Below are 14285 nucleotides of genomic sequence, written 5' to 3'. Positions count from 1 at the left end.
AAAATACAAACTCACAGACTTTAATAATCATTCACCTTGTTCAAATATAGAAGTATGCAATATGCATTAACAATTAATAAATTAATAAGAAATAAAACAACAACTTCAAACAACCATTTAATAAATTTGGAAAGACGAATTCACTAATTTTATTACCTCAATATAATTATGAATAAGCTTATATATTTATTAGGAGATATCCCACAAATATGGTTGTAAATTTCATAATCATGGTCTCTTACCCAAAGATAAATGCCATCTATCTCTTCCATTAATAAGGAAAACTAATTCAGCATTTATCAAGCTTTACAACCTAGTACTTCCTACTTCAAATTTCATTCTATATATTTCTATTCACATTCTTAAATTTATTCTAAAAACCAAAAAAGTTAAATGTTAGCAATGACACTCATTTATGTCTAATATGAGATTAACTTCAAATAATTAATAACATAAAAGCTATCTGGACAATTGAAAAATACAAAATAGTAGAATTAGAATACTTCATTAGAGACCAATATATATTTCATGCAAAATCACATTGTAGTGAAAACTGAGAAAGTACAAAGATTAATAAAAATATAATGAACTTAGACATGAATATATGAAATTTGTTTAAACAAAATTCCTTATTTAGCTTAATAATAAAACCTTGCATGTAAAATGGTTCCAACTATTTAGAGTTTTTTTTTAATAAATAAAATTATTGAAATAGAAGACAAACTCATAGATGTTAGTAATTGTTTCCCTTGTTCAAACACAAAATTATGCAATCTGCAACAAAAATTCATGCATTAGTAAGAAATAAAACAAATTTATGTCATCATGAATTAAATTAAAAGAAAAATTGATTTTATAATGAAAGTACCAATGCAATAGTACTGTCATATTTCAATCAAAAAATGAAACATGATCAATCATTCTCAAATGATATAAATATTCCATAAAACTAATTTCCAGTACAATCAAAGTCAACCTTAGAGGTGATTAACTTTAAATGATAAATCTTGCCATGATAAGCATTTATAATGTATCCATATGATGTGGGTTATGCTACATTGCTTCTATTAATTTAGCTCATGATGCTCTAATATTAATCATATATTGTATACAAATTGGTTCAAGAGGAAACATATATTGGTGTCTTATGCGGTATGCTAATTCTACTATTTTGGTTCTAATGAGCCAAATATAAATGTAGATTACTCTTATTTAGCTCTATTTAGTACCAATTTATATCAATATAAAATAGCTCGAAGTGATGCATTAAATTTGGAGTCTCTCTATTTCATAATTTCTAGGAATAAACGTAGTTGACTCTTATTTGGCTCTATTTATTACAACGAGATACCTCTCAATTTTTAACGGTAATAGAATATGAAAAACTACAACAATTCAAAGTATTCCACCCATTGTCTTCTATCTTCAATCTCTTGAGCTTAGAAGGTAACGAGGGAAACACTTTCAACTTAACTTACCCCAACTTCAATTAACCAAGAAAACAAAAATCCATCTTCAGCATCTACTCTTGCCTAAAACCAATACTCTAATGCTTATAATCTCTCAACATGTAGCACCTCTAGGAAATGAAATACATGGTAGTTATCATTCCCAAGAATTTTATTTTCCATCCATTTTACTTTTTGCTTGTTAGAAAATTTCAGAGGCTCCATGAAGGAATGTTGCCCAAAATGTGGAAGAGTTTCCCACTCCCTACAATATTTTAATACAATTTAAACTAGATTGGAGATCAAACAAGTCAGTCATCTATCTTTCTCCTTTCTCCCATGGCAGCATACTCTTATTTTACATACCTATCTATTTCCTTAATTTATAGCCATATCGACTATAGAGTCATGTGCTATCGATTGCCAAAAAGAGCGGACCGGAAGGTAATCTCACGTGCTAGAGCCATCCAAAGAATATGGAACTCACAATTTTTTTTTTAAGCTTACTATGCCAATTTTCCTTAGCATCATTGCATTCATAGAAGGTCTAATGTATAAGCTCATGATTGCCAGAAAGAGCTAACATTAAGGCATCTAGAGGCTATTATTTTTCAGGACCTTATGTCTAGAAATGTACTTTGAGATAAGCTACTTTTATGCAACCACAACATGAATATATTAATATGTAATGTCAATATGATTCTTAGTATCCTAGCGACCAGAAATTGAAGCATTTGTTGGAGGCTGTTACTATAGATTAGTACCATTTCACAAGCACCAGTTTAATTAATAAGACTCAGAAGAAATTTTCAAAGCCAAATGGTGAGCGTAGCACAAGCAACATACTCAAACTTGACAGTGGAAAAGAAAACAAATGACTCAAGAAGAAGTAGCTCTTTCCCTGAAATGAAGTAGGAGAAGAATGCACCTTGAAAGTGAATTATTTTTAAAAAAATATGCAACATAAGATTTTTTATAATTTGCTCATCCCTTATGCGAAAACATTTTTTCATATTTGAAGAATTAAAAAAATTGATGAAATGATAACTTTGAGGCTAATTCATAAAAACGACCAAAAGCAAAAAATACCAATTGAGTTAATTCAAGCTATATTATAAAAGAAGAAATATTTGGATATATTGTTCTTTTGCCTTCTTACAACAACTATATATATCAACGTAACAAAAAGTTCAACATAATAAAAATATTAGTGGAGATTGAAACTAAGAAACATATATGTTAAGTTGTGCATTTAGATGATATGATAACCCGCATCACTATTTGTATGTAATTAATTTAATACCAACTATCTAATCGATAAATTTAGTACTTAAACCGCTAAAATATAATAAAAAATAATCTATAAATTGAATTATTTTGGATTAGATATTAGAAGGAAAGGAACTTTTTGATCATAGAAGAGCAATCAAGGTGATAAATTTGAGAGATTAAATAATTAGATGCTAACAGATGCCCACATAAGTAATTCTTGAATCATTTTGACATTTTAAGCGACATAATTGAGTACAAATAAAAGTAAGGCATATTGATTCAAATATCAACTTTATGATGGGTTCATATAGATAATACTTTCTATTGAAGCTGAAATATAAGTGATATATAAGTGATAAATCATTTGACTCAATAAATCTTTAAAATTTTACAATGATTGGTTCGTTCCTGTGTTCATAATGCATCATTTGTGATATAAGTTTTAAATTACATTTAAAATGAATTAATGATGTTTAGTAAATCAATAGTAAGTAATTATATGATTTTATAAATTACAAATAGCCAATAATAATAAATTTGCCTTGAATGATGGGTTGAGCAAGAGGAATTTCAACAAACAGCAAGGATCAGTGAGTAGGGCCAAATAGGGCGTTGGAGACGATGGACAGGGGATGCTGCACCATATATAGGATATTAGGGACATATAGTTAAAAATAGAAATATCAATACATTAATAAAAATATCAAAGAAATTATTATCTCAATTATCTAAGTGTTTGTTTTCCATGTTTCTTTTCTTCTAACTCCTAAGTCATTTTCAAAAAAGAAAAAAAAAATAACATTGTGAAATAACATTGTACGTATTCCTAAACAGAAAAATTTTTTATGAGATATGTAATATTGTAATTCTTCAATCAATTGGAAATAAAATGAGATAATATTATGTAAATGGAGTTTTGCATAGGCAAAGGTGATTGATAAAACACAACCAAAGATGCAAGCTGTTGAGGGAAAAGAAGATTTATCAAAATAAGTAATAGATAATTGAGTATTAGTAAATTGAGAACAATAGACTATATTAACTGAAGTGCAAAAATAATATTACTTTCTAAAATTGGTCAGAAACACATATAAAAATTAAAATATGACCAATATCCAGAAGATAATGGTGGTTATGCTTAGCTTACACATTAAATGATTAATTTTTAACCTAATAAGTTTTCCCTAATAAGTTTACCTTCTTCTTAGACAAAGGAGAAGGCTATGGAGCAATGAACTTAAACAACAATGAATAAATGTAAAAGAGAAAAAGAAAATATTTTCAAAGTGATCAATTCAATGATTAGTTAATTCTATGTAGTATTTTTTTATTTATTCTTATTGCGACCTTTCTCATGCAAACTCTCTTGCGTACTGAAATATGATATGCATATAAAATAAAGAAAATCGTCTCAAACGAAAATCGATAGAGCCATACAAATTTTTAGCAGAAAGATCATAATAGTGATAATCTTTTGTAGTATAAGAATAACAAAAAAAGATATATCAAATGACATAAAATGAGATAATTGTTAATGTAAATGTGGCTTTGCATGACATAGGTAAAGGGGATTGATAAAACAAACAATCAAAGACGCAAATTGTTGAGTGAAAAGAAGATTTATCAAAATAAGTAATAAAGAATTGAGTAGTAGTAAATTGAGAACAATAGAGTACATTAATTGAAGTTCAAAAATAATAGTATTTCCTAAAATCGGTGAGGAACACATGTAAATTTTAAAATATGAGCAATATCCATAAGATAATAGTGGTTATGCTCAGTAATTCCATTAAGCGAGAGGGATAAGAAGTACAACAGAAAAATTAGTTCAGAAATAACCAAATGATCAATTTTTACCATAATAAGTTTAACTTCTTCATAGAAAAATGCAAAGGCTATGCATCAATGAACTTAAACAACAACGAAGAAATGGAAAAGAGTAAAAGAAAAACTTTTGGAAGTGATCAATACATCTCATGCAAACTCTCTTGCATACTAAAATATGATGATACCAAATAAAATAATATAGATATTAACTTCTATCGAAGCTTCAATTTAATTGATAAATCTTTTCTCCATAAATCTTCAACATTTTACAATGATTGGTTTGTTCATGTGTTGATAATGCATCATTTTTTTATATAAGCTTACAATTCTTTATGAATTGAATTAATAATGTTTAATAAATCAGTAGTAAGTGATTATATGATTTAGCAAATGAAAATAGTTTATAATAATAAATTTATCTTAAATGATGGCTTGGTCAAGAGGAATGTCGACAAACAGCAAGTGAGCAAGACTAAATCGTGTGTTGGAGATGATAGACAGGGGCTGCTGCACCAAAGGATATTAAGTACCCAAAGTGCAAATGAGAAATATGAATACATCAATAAAAATAACACATTGAAATAACAGGAATACATAAACAGAAAATATGATCTCAATTGTTTAAGTGTTGAAATTTTGAAATATCAATTCAACAACTGTTTTTATTTATTTCATTTTGGCATATACCTTTCCATGTATTTCTCATTTGTTTTTTTATTTATAATTTAGCACCGTCTTAAATAAAGAGTGATTTCCTAATAAGGAGAGGTGATTAAATTTTAGTGACATCCAATCATTAAAAAACTTAAACCATGGATCTAGATAAGGCTTGATTTAGGATTGAAGGAAATCTAGTTTTAAAAGGAAAAGAAAATTCGATCTAAATCAAGAAATAACACTTTGTAGCTCTCATTCTCGCAATAAAAATAAAATTTATTTGTAATAGAATACTAACAAAGGGCTATGAAATAAGTCCACTAAAATTTGTTTGCCTTGTATGAAGAATAAAGCATAAAAATTCAAGAAAACCCACCTTTGCTAGAGGAGAAAAAACGTAGAGAGGAACAACATAGAGAGGAGAAAAAGACTGTAGATTATAAATGGAAAGGAAGAAAAGCATACAGCTATCCAATAAGAACGTATATCCTTATCAAGGCAAGATTTGTCATTTAAAGTTCATATCCTCTGAGTAAATTTAATATAAGCAATGCAGCATAAATGTAAACAAAGAACAAGATTGTTTCTCATTTGCTCATCCTTCGTCCAAACACAGAGGCTTTCTTGTTGTCAATCTTGTTCTTAATTATTTTTTATACAAAAAACTATTTGGATAACTTTTAAATTATGTTGAGAATTTCAGAAGAGTAACTCTATTCTTTTTAAATATTAGAAGTTTAACTTGCATTTCTTTTACTCCCCCTTTCTTTAATGTTGTTGGTGGAATTTTCTTATCTCTGTCTTTTTATTTTTTTGGAGATGAGAATACTACTTCGAAGTTAATCTTGAATATCTCTAGCTTAGCCACCTCCATTTTGGCAATTTAAATTGATAATTTTGCATTTAGTCATCTATATTTACTTATTTGGACTTCATTCTTTGGTCTTATTTTGTTAAAGTTTGGGTTTGATGAAGGAACCCATTTTTATGATATTGGTCAAGTATTGTGATTTTTTTTCTTACATATATTGATTGTCAAGATAATAAGGGGTGTGTAGCACATTTTTTTGTAGTATATATTTAAATCTACATCCGTACTACTAATAAAATATCGATTGTGAATCTTCCCACATATCATCTTGATCGTTCCTTTTAAAAACACGAAATAAATCCTAGCCATTTATTATTTTGATGACTATTCACATATGATGACATCTATTCACTTGCTTAACTAAATTTCCATTCCCCTTTTTTATCTTAAATCCTAAAACCTAAACTGGGTTGAATCAAATTCGACTGGCTCATCGAATCGAAGCAGTGCAAGAGAGACATCTCTTCGAAGTATTCCCAGTTTCCAAACGGCGGGACTTTCCAACTCTTCTTCTCCTGCAAGCAAATTACTTGTTTGAGATTAGATTTCTTCTACCCCCCTCCAGAACAAAACTTAGGAAAAAAACTATCGCTGTGAAGTCTCTTTGTAGCCAGACTCCACCGTTCCTCTTGGGTAACTTATAGCCTCTCTCTCTCTCTCTCTCTCTCTCTCTCTCTCTCTCTCTCACTTTCTTGACACAATATTATCTCCCGAATTCTCTAGAGCAAATATCATAGAACATTCCATAATGATCATTGCCTTATACTTGAACCAGTGCTCACTGTTTGGCGTATTACAACAATCTTTGGCTCATTGGAGGGGAAGGGAAAGGATAAGGTAAGCTCAAATCTCTCTTGTTTGGAATGAATTCGATGATATTGGTCTGGATAATTGTTTTCATTCTTCTTGTCTCAGGGTCTGTGTGCGGGGAATTTCGAACTAGGGGTATGTAATGAATTTATGGGTTATCTTGGATGAAGATGTTGGAGAACTCAAGCGTTAGTGGAGGCATGGCAGAGCTACACCTACTCTTGTAGTCATTCTAATTAAATAATTAGTAGTATTATTAAATAATCTAATTTAATTTAATTGAATAATTAGTAGTATAATTATCATTAAATTAACTTAATTCATATTTTTAATTTATTTCTTATTATAGATATTATTAATATAATTTTCATTAGATTAGGTTAATCTTTTATTAATTAATTAAATCATTAGTATGAGTATTAGTGAAATAATTTATATTTTTAAAATATAATTAATTAATCAATATTAATATTATCATGTTTGTTCATATATCAATTTTCAACGTTTTTATGTTTATGAAATTACTGATACATGAATTCTTGTCATTAAAAATCAGTGTACATGTTTATAATGATATTATCTACTCTTTAATTAAAACTTTGCATTACTTACCTTATTGTTGAGTCGTCTCCTCCAATTCTTTACTTCACACTCATATGTCATTCTGCCCCAAATTTGCACTTAAGATATCATTATTTTAAACTTTTATCCAATGCCTTTCATAAAAGGTGATTTAGGTTGTTTGCTTTTTCCTTTATGAGAGCCCCTATTACTCAAATGTCAAAAAGTAAAGCCTTATTGGGAATGGATGAAAGGAAATATTCACTACGCTTTGTAAGTTGTTTTGAATATCAAGTCTAGAGGGAATGAAAACACAGCAAATATGGCCTCACATCTTTGTTTTCTTCTATTTTAAACATTATGTGTTCTTGCATGACTGCAAAAATTATAATTCCAATATATCATTAGTATCTTATTCATCTTTTTTAATGTCAGCAATACAAGTTCTATTAGCTAATACTTTTCATTACTGATTTCTGTTGTATGTTGATGGTTCCTCTGTTTTTGTTTTTGTTTTTTATTTTTTTAATTTATGCTAAAAAAATAAGATACATGTCAAGTTGATGCATTATATGATAAATTAGTTCATAATTGTGCATTTGAGATGGCTTTATCTGATTGTAATAACCTTCTAAAATGGCTTGATGGATTTCTTCTTTTGAGATAGCTATGATGAGTCCTATGACCCTAGGGTTTCTCTTGGATGGATCCTCTTCTGCTATTATTTTCTACATATATAATTGGGTATTAAGTATTCTTCGCAATTGAGATACCCTGCTTTATGGGTAGAGTGTTCTTTTTAATTTTAATGACATATTATTTATCTCACGTTTACTTTGAGTCTTTGGTTTTTTAGTAACCTTTAACCTTTTTAATTTTTGGTTTGAATATTTTGTTTTTTATTTTTGTCTTTGGTTTTAATGTTTTAAATTTTTTCTTCTCCTCAAAAACAATTTCTATAGCACAATGTTTCACAACAAATCCAACAAATTTTCTAGAAGTAATATTATAAAAAAAATAAAACTGCTAATGCCGATCCTAAGCACGGATGAAAAGGGTTGAGGTTTTTTTTAATTAATGTGTGTTTTTTTATTTTAATTTTTTTTAAAGTTTTTGTTGGTGATAGGTGGCATGTAGTCAAATGCAGGCCATTGATTTAAGCAGATTGATGCAAAAATATGAATCTTATTCAAGTTATTGATGGCAAGGTGGGATAAGATAGAATTTTACTATCGAAAATTTTCATTGATTTTATACGGTTTAAGATAGAATGTGTTGATTGATTCTTCTTTTGGATACATATTTCTTAAAGGATTGCCTTGAAAGAATTTAGAATAGAAATGAAGAGAAAAGATATTATTTTGATCATGTTTTTGGGCCTTAATGTACAAATTGTGTATGCCAATTCATGTACTTATTTGAGTTTATTTTCATTATATTTTATGTACATGGTTTCTATTTTCAATATATTTATATAATGTCAACATTTTGTTTCTTATTATTTATTTGTATTTGTATTTTTTCATGTATACTTTTTCTCATAATAAAGAAACAAATCTTGGTAGATCATCTTATGCTACTTAATATTGTTGTATGTAAGAAATTAAGTTGGTAAAATAATTATCGATCTCGATTGCCTTAGGGTCAAACAATCGTCATTGAATATTCTATTTTTAAAATTTTAATCATGTGCATCACATGCACATTGATTTAGACAGTAGATCTTGAATTTTCTTTATGTTGAATTTAACAATTTACTTAGCTTCTTTCATGTGTTGGAAGCAAACTATACTATTCATTTTTTTATAAGAACTACCACTGAGAAAGTAATAATTTTTCACCCCTTTCGCATGTTGCATCATGGATAGCTTAGGATTCTCTTCACATGCAATCAGTAGTGCCACCCATCAAATGCTTGTTATTATTTATGATGCACTAGTAGGAAAATTGTTCATTTAGTAATGGAGAATGCAAATCACATGGCACCGAAGTGTGCATTTTATGATAAAAAAATTATTTGAATTTTTGCTATATGCTATATGTGAGTCAATTTAACTGAATTCAAATATCATACAAGTATAAATCACCTATATTGAAAATTTTTGCTATATGCATTTGTGCTATTATATTAAAAAAAAAAATCATAAAGTGATACATAAATAAAATTGAGTACATACAAACTGGTTCATGCTGACATAGCATTGCATTCTTTACATTTCATATATATCAAACAAATAAGATAACAAGAAAGAAAGAAGTTTGCATATGTATTTTGAAATTTTCATTAACAAATAAAGATATCAGGAATGTGAGCAATCTTGTGCCGATCGGAGCCTCCGTCCTTTCCATAGCGCTCCTTCAACTCTTGATGACATCTCTCAATTGATAGACATTTCAAAGAGGGAGGAAGGTTCGGTAATTCCCGAAGCATAGGAACGCCACTGATACGTAGATACTGAAGTGAAGATAAGCTTTCGAAGGTGGAAGGGAGAGACTTCAAGGTTTTCAGATTAGGAATTGTCAGCTCAGAAAGAGAAGACCTAACAGTCAGAAACCACTGTTCCACCTCATTTGGAAATGAAACCACCTCATCATTCTCCTTAATAGTCAGTTTTTTTAAGGAGGCGATACTTCTCAGTGGCTCCATTAGCAACACGGATGGATCACTTATATCAAGACTGTTGAGCATGAGATGGCAATTATTAGTGGTCTCCACTTCTCGATATCTTCCCAGAGAGATCAGATTGGGGCAATTTACAATTGTCAAGGATCTTAGTGCTGCAAGTCTTGCTATTTCATCAGCCAGAGGAAGAGATATAATGTTAGGACAGTCATAGACCTCTAATGATTGAAGGGGAATAGGATTTGAATTGCTACAAAAATTCAAAGTCTTCCACCCAATGTTTGCTATAATCAAGATCTTGAGCTTAGGAGGCAAAGAGGGCAACTCTTTCAACTTGGGGCAGTTTCCTAGCTCCAGTTGAATTAAGCAAGGAAACAAACATCCATCTTCAGCAGCTACTCCTGCCTCAAACCAATCCTCTAATGCTTCTAATCTGACAATATATAACTTCTCTAGCAATGGAAAGGCACGGTATTTATCATTCCCATTAAATTTACTTTCGAGCCATTTTACTTTCGGCATGTTATAAAGTTCCAGTGACTTGAGGAAGGAAAGTTGCCCGAAAGGAGGAAGAGTTTCCCACTCACTGCAATTTGACAATTCGATTTCCTCTAGCTTGAAGATCCAATTGACATTGTTCATCCATATTGCAGACCTTGCACCCATGTATCTCTCTATGATCAGTTTCCTTAGACATTTTGGTGGTTGAAGGTTGTCGAGCACATTCTCATCTAAATCGTTGTTCGTCGAATAAATGTGCCTAAGACTCCAACCTAAGGTCAAATCTGTGAGTCTCCTCTTTTTACATAATTGGGCATTACGAGCCTCCTCGCCATCCTTAACATTTTCAAGAGAATTTATTCCTAATTTGTAAAGATCAGTCATATTCTTCAGCTCCCCAATTCTATAACCACTCACATTTCTAAGTATAAAATGATACAGTTCTTGAAGTGACTTTAGCTTCCCAATCTCACAAATCGATGAAATACAATTCTTGGGCAATTTCACGTAACGCAAGTTTAAAAGGTTATTAATGTTATTTGGTAAAAAATCACCACCTTCAGATTTGACTAGGTTCCGTGGCCACTCACAGATTATGTATTGCAAGTGATAAAGCTTACTTAGAGATCTTGGCAGCATAGTCAAATTAGCATCATCAATCTTTAAGTATCGAAGATGTATTAAATTTCCAATCTCCTCAAGTATCATTTTCAATTCAACTTGATAAACACATATGTATAATAAGCGTAGGCTTCTCGATGATTTCAATACTTCAATAAGTCCATTGCAAAGATCCTGATCATTAAAATCTTCATAGAACAAGAAAAGAGAATGCAAATGTTTCAACTTCTCAATCTTTCTTAAGATGTCTGGTTTTGCATTTAGAATAGACAAGTGTCGAATAGTCTCAGAAATTTTAAGAGATGACTCTTCATCATCCATAAGTTTACCGCATACCTGAGCAAAAAATTTAGATGCTGACTCATGTATTAAATCATGCATCTTGTAGCGATATCCAACCTTGTCAAATAAAGCTTTTTTGACTAAAACATCAAAATACCTTCCTCCGATATCCTCCATAGTTTCCATAGTCATTCCTGGAGAAGGCTGAATGAAACCCAATGAAATCCACATTCGGACTAAATCATCTTTATCAAACTCATGATCTTCTGGGAACATACAACAAAATGCAAAACAATATTGTAGATTATTTGGCAGAACTATATAGCTCAGTCTTAAGATGGAATGGATAGAATTCTGATCCAATAAATTGCTTTCTAGAACTTCCCTCCAACGCCTTGCATCCAAGTCAAGAGAATTTAGAACCCCGCCAATGACCTTAGCTGCCAACGGAGATTTTGAAAGCTTTTTAACTATATCTCGAGCAATGACTCTTAAATTTTCATGATCATCAGGGTTCTTCTCTACACCAGCAAATGCATGAGAGTTGAGGAGCTGCAAACACTCATCTTCCTCTAGGCCTTCTAATTTAATTATTTCCTTCTTCTTTTTAATTACCTTTGCAAACATCAGTGCAATTGATTCTGTTCGAGTTGTTACCAGAATCTTACTACCAAAATCCCCAGAAGATAGAGGGGCCAGCACATCCTCCCATTTGCTTTTATCCTTCTCCTCATCCTCCTCCCAAATATCATCCAGCACAAGTAAGAACTTTTGGGACATAATCTCAGTCCGAAGACTATTTTGAAGTGCATCAAGTGTGTCACAACGAGGCCTCTCCATCTTAAGAGATTGCAATATATCTGCAATGACTTTCTTCACATCAAAGTTGTTGGAAACACAAACCCACATTTTACGATCAAATTCCTTTGTAATTTCATCATTATAAACATGTTGCAAAAGAGTTGTCTTCCCCATACCACCATCGCCCACTATAGATAGAAGAGAAATGTTTCTGTACAACTGATCAGTTCCCCGATGCTCATTTGATGGATTCCTCAGCCACTCCATAACAAGATCCTTTTCCTTTCCCAGCCCAATGAGATCATTTTTAGTCGAGGATCCCGTTTCACGTGCTCCGTGCAGCTCATGCATGCTGCTGCTTCTGAAGCTCCTTTTTTGAGTCTTTTACAAGATAAAGGAAATTATCAACATCAGTAGAAACTCCATAAAGTTTCTGCAGAGCGTCCTCCAGTCGCTTCAAGTTGGGATCAATTTTGAGAGCACGTTTGCCAATTTTGACAAGTTTTTTCTTCATGGATTTCATGATGGAACGCATCCTTCTCAGCTTCTTGTCTTTGGTCACCTGTTTTTCAAGTTCCATGTACTCCAGCTTGTCCAACACGTCATCTGCATCATCAATGGCAGAACAACTGAAGAGTAAGAAAAAAAAGGAGAATGGAAGAGATGCAGATTAGATAGTTCACTGGCTCACGACGATATCCTGCTCGTTAAGACTACAGAACATTTAAGATTCCATTTGGAATGTATTCCTATAGATTAGTTTTTGGTAAAGCTTGCCATTTGCAAGTAGAATTAGAACATATTGCTTTTTGGGCTATAAAGGAAAAGAGATTGTTGTAGTTGAATGAACTTGAGGAATTCATATTAGATGCCTACAAAAATGTAAAAAGTTTTATAGGGCAAAGTAAGAAATGATGGAACGCACCCTTCTCAATTCTGAGAGCACGTTTGCCAATTTTGACAAGTTTTTTCTTCATGGATTTCATGATTGAACGCACCCTTCTCAGCTTCTTGCCTTTGGTCACCTGTTTTTCAAGTTCCATGTACTCCATCTCGTCCAACACGTCATCTGCATCATCAATAGCATCTCGTGAGAGCACGTTTGCCAATTTTGACAAGTTTTTTCTTCATGGATTTCATGATGGAACGCACCCTTCTCAGCTTCTTCTCTTTGGTCAACTGTTTTTCAAGTTCCATGTACTCCAGCTCGTCCAACACGTCATCTGCATCATCAATAGCATCTCGTAGCTGCCATAGCCATTTGTTAAGAGGTTTATTTTGGTCTGTGATCTGCTCTTGGCTGGAAGCAAAGTTGACGACAGCTTGGATCTGGGGGAGAATCTCTTTCAGCTTTTCCAGCTCCTCCTTTGTGTGTTTCTGCCATTCGACTTGATCTTTCAGGTAACGGAAGCCAGCGCTGATGAGCTTCTCCATGATTGGATCAATAAACATATCCGCCATGGCGATCGTCGACGATCGATGTAGAGCAGAGCAACTGAAGAGTAAGAAAAAAAAAAGGAGATTGGAAGAGATGCAGATCTGAAAGTCTACTGGCTTATTGCGATATCCTGCTGGATAAGATAAGGGAAATCCTTAGAACGCTTCATCTCAACTGTTCCTTTGAAATCTCACGGCATAGCGGAGACGTAAACAGCACCAAGGAATTCCAGCTGGCAATGGTCAAATGTGGCGTCGCATAAACGATAAAACTTAAAGGAAATGGTGGCGAAGGCACACTAAGGTTTGATTTAGACAATTTTTTACAGCTTCCTAACTAAATTTTTTACTTTTTAGTGAAAAAAAAAAGTCATCTAAAAAAAATTTGTACTTGAAAATTTATTTAAAAAAATAATAAAAAATTGGTGTGAAGCAATGCTTAAGCTGCCCGATAATTATTAGTTGACTATTTTTTAAATCAGTCTTTAAATATAATTTTTTTAATAAAAAATATTTTATTAAAAAACTATTAATTGAATTTCAACCTCTTGATTCACAAATTGGAGAAGAGATA

At 31.5% G+C, this 14285-nt stretch overlaps 1 protein-coding gene across 1 annotated transcript; it reads right to left on the bottom strand.

Moving 5' to 3' along the window:
* Positions 1–9574: 9574 nt before the first annotated feature.
* LOC110110840 (putative disease resistance protein RGA3) lies at positions 9575–12654 on the bottom strand. Its single transcript, XM_020842479.2, has one exon. It carries the CDS (start codon positions 12623–12625, stop codon positions 9731–9733), a length of 2895 nt encoding a protein of 964 aa, XP_020698138.2. The 5' UTR covers positions 12626–12654; the 3' UTR covers positions 9575–9730.
* Positions 12655–14285: the final 1631 nt, after the last annotated feature.

This window comes from Dendrobium catenatum, unplaced genomic scaffold (assembly GCF_001605985.2).
Source record: "Dendrobium catenatum unplaced genomic scaffold, ASM160598v2 fragScaff_scaffold_51, whole genome shotgun sequence".
NCBI classification, from domain to species: domain Eukaryota; kingdom Viridiplantae; phylum Streptophyta; class Magnoliopsida; order Asparagales; family Orchidaceae; genus Dendrobium; species Dendrobium catenatum.
Note: the sequence above shows the minus strand (reverse complement) of the source record. Positions and strands in the feature narration are given on the sequence as shown.